Source organism: Populus alba, chromosome 18, assembly GCF_005239225.2.
Source record: "Populus alba chromosome 18, ASM523922v2, whole genome shotgun sequence".
Classification (NCBI taxonomy): Eukaryota; Viridiplantae; Streptophyta; class Magnoliopsida; order Malpighiales; family Salicaceae; genus Populus; species Populus alba.
Genome location: NC_133301.1, coordinates 13,983,797 through 13,994,201, shown reverse-complemented (window position 1 = coordinate 13,994,201; position 10,405 = coordinate 13,983,797). Strand labels below are relative to the sequence as shown.

General features: G+C 31.2%; 1 protein-coding gene across 2 annotated transcripts; it reads left to right on the top strand.

Annotated features, from left to right (window-relative positions):
- Positions 1-3,212: 3,212 nt before the first annotated feature.
- On the top strand, positions 3,213-9,172 carry LOC118052091 (UDP-N-acetylglucosamine transporter UGNT1). 2 transcript variants are annotated; one of them, XM_035062916.2, is made up of 10 exons: positions 3,213-3,641; positions 4,909-4,985; positions 5,311-5,397; positions 5,492-5,625; positions 6,584-6,714; positions 6,806-6,850; positions 6,932-7,029; positions 7,843-7,950; positions 8,751-8,807; positions 8,887-9,172. In XM_035062916.2, the coding sequence occupies exons 1-10, from the start codon at positions 3,515-3,517 to the stop codon at positions 8,959-8,961; spliced, it is 939 nt and encodes a 312-aa protein (XP_034918807.1). In that variant the 5' UTR covers positions 3,213-3,514; the 3' UTR covers positions 8,962-9,172. The 2 variants fall into 2 exon arrangements, with proteins under 2 accessions (XP_034918807.1, XP_034918806.1); XM_035062915.2 differs by having other exon boundaries at positions 3,217-3,641; positions 5,236-5,397.
- The last annotated feature ends 1,233 nt before the right edge of the window (positions 9,173-10,405 follow it).

Here is a 10,405-nt window from a genome sequence, read left to right as displayed (position 1 = left end):
ACCCCTTTTCTAACCACTTTGTTAAATAGCACTTAGGGGTAAGTTTTATCAGTTTCCTTCCATGGGAGTTTTTTTTATTATAATATTTATGATCTTGGTTGGCCCACGTAACATAATCTTACGATAAAACATTACCTTTAAAGGTGACATTGGAAACACGCTAACAACCTCTACATAGTGATGCAGTGAGTGTGTGTGGAGGAGCTCTAATATGAGTGTGTCATATATATATTCAATTTAGTTTTTATTTTTTTATTACTATATATATTTTTTTTAATTGATTTTTTTTCAATTTCATCCTTATTATTCAGTTTAATTTGATTTTCATGAAAATTTTAGTTTTTATTCTTTTAATTTTTTCCTTTTACTAATTAAATTTTGTTTTTAATTTCATCATAAGCATTTGATTTTAATTTATTTTTTCTTTCGAATTGGTTCTCCTTCTTTTTATTGTTGTTTGTTTTGTTTTCAATGCTTTTTTTTTTTATTGCATTTTTTTTTTCTATTTAATCCCTTGGCATATTTTTTTTGTTGAGAATTTTTCTTCATTGTTCCCCCCCTTTCTATAAGGTTAGTTATGATCTCATTGTTAAAGTCACAAGTTTTGAAGGTTAACATAGATTGATTTTGTTTTTTTAGGTCTTTTTATAAATCAATTTATTTTTAATTTCTTCCTTTAACATTTGATTTTTCTTTAATTGGTCTTCATGCATTTTCTTTTCTCCTTTTATTTATACGAGGTTATCTCAATCCTATGTTGACTCATATATTTTTTTTTCATTATTTTTTAATTATATTTTTTAGTTTCATCGCTACGTATTTTTTTTATTGAGAATTTTGCTTTGTTGTTTTTTGAGTTTGCCTTCTATGTATTCGATTCCGCCCTTATGACCATATTTACAAGTTTTGAAGATTAACACGAGTTGACTTTGATTTTTTTATTTGTCATTTTTCGAAGTTGATTTATTTTTCAATCTCATCACTCATATATATATATATATATATATTAGAATTAATCTTCGTGTTTTTGTTTTTTAATTTCCTCTCCTTGGGTCTATCTTAATCATGTGCTCGTAGTCGCGGGGTTATCAAGATAACCCAAGTTAACCTATATCTTTTTTTTTTAAAAAAAAAATTACTATTCAATATTTGATTGTCTGATAGTTGAGCTTCATGGTTTTATTTAATTTGCTTTTGTTGATGACCTTTTTTTTACCTTTTATTACCGAGGACAATCATTTGATTAAAAAATTTTTTTTTATCATAAGAAACAAAGTTAATAGACACAACTACGTGCATGACTTGTGTTGCTATATCAAATATATTAATATTAATTATCTCTTGATTAAATATCAATTGATTTAATTACATGTGTGTGAATATTTTGATTTACGATTGAGAAAATTTTTCACATAAAAGTGCATGTTAGAAAAACCTATATATTTATTTTCTTGAAAAAAAAAGTACATGACAATCGGCAAAGCATTAGATAATTTTATTGCAATCATGTTAGATATAACAATACCAATATATATATATATACAAGTCAGTAGCTTGCATATTGTCGTAATCGTGTTTGAAAATTTAGCTTGATTTGACAGGTCAATATAATGACTCATTGACTCAATCCTAGCTTAGGCCAACTTTTAAATTAAAACCAAATGAGGGTTAATTCAATGTGACTCGATCAACCTAGCGGGTCTATGCATGACTCAACCAATTCAATCAAGACTCGATTTGATTTTAATTTTTTTTTAGAACGACATTGTCTTAATGTTTTTTAATATTGAAACAACAATGTTTTGGATTGATTTGAGTTAATATGAGTTAACCCGTCTAATTTGTAACCTAAATTATGGGCTTGACCAAGTTTAATAATTTTGCCTTTTTAAATTTATTTTTTATTTAGTTATATAATAATAAAAATAGATATTTAAAAGGAAGGTAATGAGTAGAATTATGGAGGAGAATTATATTTTTTTACATCAAAATTGTATTTTTAGATTCATGAATTTTTTGTTTTGACTATAAAGTGAGTTTTTATTACAAGTGTAATTCATTTAATAAAAAGTAACAACAATAATTGTTTTGGAAAAACTATATTTGAGCTAAAAAAGAAAAACCATATATTTTTAATCAAAATTCTAATTTTTTTTATTGACACATTTCTTTTTTATTTTGACAAATGAGAACATAAAATTTTAAAACAACATGGACAAATTAGTATGTGAAATAAAGATTTTTGGAATCGTATTGAATTTTTTTTTTTTACTTCAAAATAGAAAAGACTCTTTTTTTGATTTTTATTTTTTCAATTATACGCTTTAAATATATTTTAAATATTTGTTTTTTTAACTCAGTTTTAGAATTCTCTAAAACTCTTGAATAAATAAATGCATTGAAAAATCAATCCCAACATTTTTAAAATATATTTGAATCGTTTAGCATTGCATCGCGTTGGAGAGAATTCCAATATTATTTTAGTAATTTACAAGTAATTTGGAAAATAAAGTATTTGATTGTTGACCCAAACCCCACATTAGATTTCATTTTTTTTTTTCCAATAATAATTTTCCTTTAATGCTAAAAATAATTTGCACTTTTGATTCCAAAAGCAAATTCCTTATCAATATGTTTGAACGGTCTAAATTGAATTCTAACTTAGATATTAAATTTTATATTTAGAATCCGTATTAAAATTTAAAATTTAAATGGAATTAATATTTAAAAATACTATAAAAGTAAATTAAAGATCAACGACTCTAATTTACAATTCAAAAGTAAAGAAATTTAATATTAAAATTACCTTTATTAAAACAATCACAATCACAAGGCATTTGAGGAAATAAAATGAAGATAAGAAGAATAATATAGAAAATAAAATGAATTGAATTTTATATATTTTAAATATATAAATTTAATTTATTTATTAATTAAATTTACATAAAATACTATAATTAAATTTAATTAAAACACAGAATTTGTTTCAAACAACCTATATATTTCCCTGGATTGTTTTTTAAATTCAAATCCAACTTTGATTTAGTATGTTCTTAAATTTTTAATTATTTTCCTCGGAAATTTCTCTTCCATAATAAAGAGTCAAAATCCATTTTGCAATAATCATACTACTATATAATCTCTGATTTTCCAAGAAAAAAAGCAACAAATTTAATCTCATTTATTAAGTTCCCAACAGCTCATTTCATTTCATAGTGGAATCTAAATCCTTAAAAGGAATAAAAATCCAAAAAACCCAACCAGAAAATCCCAAAAACAAATCCAAAGCCAGATAGCAGCCAATAAAATCTTAGCTGGGACCTAATTTAAACGGACCGGTACTCCCCACACCACGCCACGTGTCCATTCCAACGCATTCTCCGTGGGCTCTTGCTCACTCAAACATATTCCCTTCCCTCTCTTATTTAACCGCTTTCTGCCGGTCCCTTCTCTTCTCTCACTCACAAATTTCCAAAAGCAAAGAAAAGAGAAGGAAATATTTCTTTTTCCTGGCATGGATTCAGAGACCAACAAGAAGCTACCAGTTACTGATCCCTTAAAGAGCGAAGGGAAGGAGAAAAATGGCTCAGCCATGACTAAACAAGGAGCCTATGCTGCCATTTCTTACATGGCCAGTGCAGGTCAGGTCCATTCTTCTTTTCGTTAAACTGTCTTTCTTTTCTGTTTTTATCTGGTTTTGTTTTGACATATTCTTTGGTCGATGAAAAAATGTGGGTGAAGAAGAGAATTTGAAAAGAAAATTTGGTTTCAGTTTTTGATGGTGAAAAAGAAGAAGGGGGTGTTGTTGGATTGTTCTATTGGCTAAGAAAAAGTGAGTTGAAAAGGGGTTTGAGGAGATAATGCTGTGGGGCCAAGGAGAATAGAAGAATATCTAGTATTATTGATGCCACTAAAGACACTAATAATGGAGATGGAATTTAGGAGACATACTGAATTGTCAACAACACTAGGCTTTATTATGTCTAGAAAAGTAGGACTATATGATATGAGAATATTTTTTATATAGGTTATAGTGAAGTGGTCACTTGTGATGGCCAGGATAGCGAAAGAATGCTATAGAGTATGATGGTGCAAGTATGGAGGGGGTAAAATTCTTGGAATTTAACCTCGTGGGGGCTGGCCTCATGGTTAAGGACTTGCGGGTTTGCTTGAGTCGTATGAATTAGGTGCACGCTACAGGTTGAATTCCAACATTGTTAGGTGCAGATAATTCCCACGCGTCCCCGGGGGGATGTTGCGTGTGCTAACTAGGAGGACTGGTCGAGCCATATGGTCTCGATACCTTTGCTATCATATAAAAAATTTAAGGAATTTAACTGGAATATTAATGTGGGAGAATGATGCAGTTTAAGATGTCAGGAAGTAGTAAAGAACATTCTTGTTCATGTCAGCTTAGGCTTAGTAAACGATCAATCGTTGAGGAAGCCTTATATATAGCTTTGGTTCTATTTTTTTCCCTGAAAAAATAAGTTACTTGGGAGATTGTTTTTCCTGCAGAGGAAAGTTTGTTCTCCAATTTTCCTGATTATTGGAATGTTCCTTCCAATATTTTTGGGACCCAGCGAAAAAAACCACCGAAAGTATGGGTCTTCCTGGGATTTCATTGATTGCCTAGCCTTTCCTGAAAAGTTAAAGTTTCTAGCCAGGTAAATGATTGGCTTGCTCTCAGATTCTGTAACTGGGGTTTAGCAGTACAATCTGAAAATCTTTAACCAACAGACTAGAGCCGCTAAATTGAAAAAAGACAACAAAAATTGTTCGATTCCTGATAACTGAAGACAGTGAAAGCGTGTTTAAACTTTGATTTGCTTAATAGTTTCTTGTATGAAGGCAGACTTTTTTTTTCATTGTACCTAGTGTGATCATGCTGCCTTCTCCATTCTACAGTTCTCTTGGTAATGTTCAACAAAGCAGCCCTTTCTTCTTACAGTTTCCCATATGCAAACGTCATCACACTCTTTCAGGTATCTCCTTGACTAATATGGTTTCCTGGAGTACCCTCTATGTATAGTTTTTAATCATTAGCTGCTTTACTGAAACTAGTTAGCATTCTCTCTTCTAAGAGTTCAAATTACAACTAGATTCTGATTTTCATACCCTGAATCTATCTTTGCCTGGCAATTTAGTGCCAACTGACTTGACTATTTATTTATGCCAGGTCCTGATTCTTCTCAGTAGTTAACCGGGGAATTTTTTTTTTCTTGTGTTTTCTAGATGCTATGTTCATGCTTATTCCTTTATGTATTGAAATTCTGGAAGATCATATCTTTTACAACTAGTGAACCGCAGAACATGTCTAACAACCCAGCAAGACTTGTATCATTTAAGACATTGCTTCACTCCCTTCCCCTGGCGTTGTCATATCTGCTTTACATGGTATGTATTTAGCAGAGTTTTATTATTTATTTCCTTGTTCAAAATTTTGAGTTAATTCTAACCATTTCTGGCCTCTCTCTCTCTTCTGTTAAAGCTGATAACAATGGAATCAGTACGTGCCATAAATGTCCCCATGTACACCACCCTTAGGAGGACTACTGTGGCTTTCACAATGATTGTGGAGTATCTTTTGACAGGACAGAAACATTCCTTGCGTGTTGTTGGCAGGTATGCAACTCTTTGATGCTGCTGTAATAGATGATATGCTGCTATTATGTGATAGTTTCCAGAATCGAATATCATTGTACATAATGGACACTTACTAAAGCATGTTTCAGGATAATACGTTCCTGAAATTTAGCCTTTGGAACTAGCTTTATCTGGCTATTTTCATTAAGTTTATTCTCATGATGATGGTACTGGAGTGACGTATATAGATTCCTTATCAAGTCCTCCACTAAAAGAAAGTTTGAATATCAAGATGGTACTTGGTGCATGTTTATGAATTCCGAAACTGGTTAGTAAGGAGTGATTTGCTTTAAGATTATACATGACAACAGAAAGCACAAAAGTAATATGAATTAAGACATTCAATAAAGACATGATGAGTAGTGATTGTTGAGACGAGCTGATCTCAGTTTCCAGTGCTTCATCAAAGTCTTAATTTGCTAGCTTATGAGGGTCTTATATTACAAGTGGATCTGTCAAATCTGTTTTTTTTTTTCCTTTCAAAATATTACAATTGGGGTTCTTTTATCTAAGTTTGAGTTGCTTAGACAGCATTGCTTCGAAGATGGATTTGGTGAAGTAATGAATGTCGTAGGTTTTGACAAACACCTTGCATCTTGTTTATCGCTGCTGCTGTTTCTGTTTCTGCTCGTATTACTTGATTGTTTGGTGTAGTTTATATTTCTAAGGTTTCTAAGAACAACGTGGTTCTGATGTGACAAAAATCTGGCAGCATGCAAACCGGGTCTTATCAATCAAAATTTGGAAGGCCTTATTACGTGAGAAGAACATGGTGTCATTTTCTTCACACACTCAAACTTTTTTTAACAGTTAAAGAATGATGACCACATGATATAAATTTGTATGGTTTAAATAGTTAAACCGTCCTAAGCTATAATAGCAGTGTGATCTGGGTTTTCTTGTTTCTAATATCTTGTATGATCTAGGATTTCATCAGTGTTGGGATAATCATACTTGGTGCATTTGTTGCTGGAGCTCGAGATTTGTCATTCGATGCTTATGGCTATGCCGTTGTCTTTGTAGCAAACATTTGTACAGCAGTATATCTTGCTTCTATTGCTCGAATTGGTAATAAAGTGTCCACTCTTCTCATTTACAATTGATCACTAAGAGGTTTCAAAGCTTTGTTTTATTTATGATACAATGCAACGCCTTTCAGGTAAATCTAGTGGCCTTAATAGCTTTGGTCTCATGTGGTGCAATGGTAAGATTAGAGGACAACATTCATTTTGATAGATTGGACTAACCTTGAGTTGAGCATAATTTCACTTGCTAACTTTTGTAGGTATAATTTGTGGACCAATCTTGCTGTTCTGGACATCATTTAGAGGAGATTTGGAAGCAATGAGGAACTTTCCCTTTCTCTTCTCGCCAGGATTTCAGGTTCTTTATTTTCATCGGAAAGTACATTTAAAGGTTTTAAAGTGCATGCTTGATAAATATATTGGTAAAATATTTTGATGAACAGGCCTTAACAAGCACATGCCAGTCCTGTGGGTAATCGTACACGTTTATTTTTTCTTTCTCTGTATATGAATCAACATGATTGTATATGTTTATTGCATCTTTTCATAATGTTATGAAGCTAGCCAATTCTCCCTCTCTTAGCTAGTCTTCACTTTATTTTTGACAAGGACACAGAGAGCGCACTGTAGCTGTGCTAGTACAGCTCCATTGTAGTGGCCACCTTTGCTAAGATTTACAACATCCCTATCTTGTTTTGTTTGAACGAAACTTGTCTGCTAAGATTTAGAAAATTCTTGTCTGGAGAACTTGAGAAAAACCGAAGGATCATTACCCATGCAGAAAAAGACATGGCATTTCTCAGCCTGGTGGATCAATCTTTAAAGCACTAAGACTGCAGATATAGCGAAGTTACTAGATTTGCCTGAACTCCTTACGGCTACATCATCTACGAAAGTTCTCAAATGCATATCGTAGCTCCTCCAGGTTTCTCTATTCAAGATCATGTTGTACCTTAACTAAACTTCAACATTATGCAATTCAACAAAATCAGAAAAAAGGAAAATGAGATTCGTAAAGAAATATTTTCTTCCTCTGCATCATATGCATCTTAACAATCTGTGGCTAAAATGTCAGCATCTACAAAATTTCAGAGCAACAGACATGAATATCCTTCCATCGCTATTCATTTAACAGTTGTGTCTGAAACTGCTGCATTAAAATGTTTTGCAGGTGGTGATGCTTCTTTCCTGTATCATGGCTTTCCTAATTAATTATTTTGTGTTTATGAATACAACACTAAATTCAGCTTTGACACAGACTATATGTGGTAATTTGAAGGTATGTAAAATACACGCCTCTTGTTAACCTTGCAGCATCCTAAATTCATGTCAATGAAACCACAGTCAATACCGATGTGATTTCACTGGTGCAACATTTTGCTTGTCTTGTTGAATTTTTACACTAATTTTAGACAATGAAACCAGTGGCTTCCATGTGGTGTATTTCATCATGTAGTAGAAATAGAACCTCTTAAACAATCAAATTATAGAACTCTTGCGATAACTTGTCATTCTTTTCCTGGGCTATATTCTCAAGTTGTACTGTTTATTCTTCCTGGCAGAATTTTCTGTGACTGAAATCTAGTTTATTCTTATCTTCCATTTGCTATTCTAGTTAAAGTGCATATGGTGTAATGGATCTGAAATAACACCAAGGAGGTTATGAGTCTTTTTTGTAAGTTGTGCCATGTGAAATCAAATTGTTCTAAACAAGTGCAGCGAGCAGGGAAGATGCTAGAGCCTAGGGTTCTTGGATTTTGTAATCACTTTCTACAATAAAAAACCATAAAATGCAGCATCTTAAGTTATTTCATAAACATTTCTAGCCAACATCCCTTGATGCGACCAAGTTAATTAAGCCAGAACTGCTGGAATATCTGCATTAAGCATGGATCTCCTGATAAGCCAAAAGGGAATAGTACTGAGCCTAATTTTAGGTTAAAATGATTGAAGACAAGAACAGGGCAGGAGCTATAATCAATTTATCTAGTTTTTCTCCTAGCCTTTTATGCATTTTTAGTCTTTAGCCTATAACATATCATAATTCACATTCTATTTCTTCTTATTGTGCTGTTATAGGATCTTTTCACCATTGGATTTGGCTGGATACTATTTGGCGGGCTTCCATTTGACTTGGTGAGAATGAACTGTTAACTTCTGTGTGTTGTTTACATAGCAGTCTTATAATGGCTTCCATTTGACTTGATCTTTTCAGATGAACGTTGTTGGCCAGTCCCTTGGTTTCTTTGGATCTTGCTTGTATGCCTACTACAAACTGAAAGGGCAATAAATGCTTAGCAGAGGTATAATGGGGGAAAATTGCTCAAATGGCAGATCACTAATGCCTTCATTCGATTGCCAACTTTTTGTTTCTAGTTATAGCAGACACAAGGGAATGTTACCACATGTCTTGTGTAGATAACTTTTCTTCATAATATGCAAGATGTTACTTAAACTCTTAAAGGAACAATGGCTGCTCCACCATTGAGCTATTTTCTTCATTTATTGGGCTTGCTGTCCTTTGTAGTTTGTCCTCAATTTTGGCAGACAAATGCCTTAATTTATTATTATTATTATTAACATAAACTAAGCCTGGTTACTGCAATATTTTCCCCGCAAAAAAGCCACTCACCAATAAATTGAGGGGTAGTTTGGTTTTTTATAGGGCACGATAGTTACTGGGTCATGAATAATATAATGAATTAATTAGCTTGCAACCAAAATAACATTAACTTGCATAAGGATAAGGAGTCTTTTAAACATTTATTTCTTGATTTAGCATAATTAAATTACTAAACTACCCCAAAAAAAAAAAAAAGCAAACGTAAACCTTCCTTTTAATTAAGGAGTTTTTTGTTTGTGTATTTTTTTTTTCTATGAAATTATCCAAATTATATGCATATGGTTATGGGGTTGATGCATAATTTAGAGTTTTTTTTTTTTTTTTTTTTGTCTTTTATATATAAATATTCAGTTTTGTGCATAAATATTTTTTCATTAAGAATTTTGCTTTGTTGTTTTTTTAGGTCTGTTTTTTACTTGATCAATCTCAGACTCGTAACTATACTCACGAGTTTCAAAAGTTAATATAATTAACTTTAATTGTTTTTTATGTGTTTTTTTAAATGTATTTTTTTTTTTCTAGTTTTGGTCTTCACACTTTTTTTTTTCACCTTTTTTATGTAGGGTTATCTCAATCATGTGTCTATACTCTATAGTAGCAGGGTTGTCAGGTTAACGCGGGTTGATCTAAATTTTTTTTAATTTTATTATTTAATATTAATTTGTTTTATATTTGAGCTTCATAGTTTGATTCAATTTATTTTAGTTCGATATGTTTTTTTTATTTTTTATTTACATAAATAATCGTTTGATTAAATAAAAAATACATTTTAAAAAACATTAATATTGAATACAACTTGATACATGACTCGTATTTACTTCTTGATCTAATATTGATATAATTAATTAGATAAGTTTATAAGCATTATGATTTGTAATTAAGAATTTTTATTATATAAAAAAAGACAGGATACATAACTAGTTAATTAAAATATTGGTTTTTCACTGTATATATCAATGAACAATAAAAAATCAAGCCCTTTTTTTACTTTGATCTTATATACACAATAATTTTCTTTTAAAAAAATCATATTAACAACAACACCTAAATGTTTTTTTATGTTAAAAAAAAAGTTTGATGAAAACCTACAGCATAATGTGAGCAATAACAG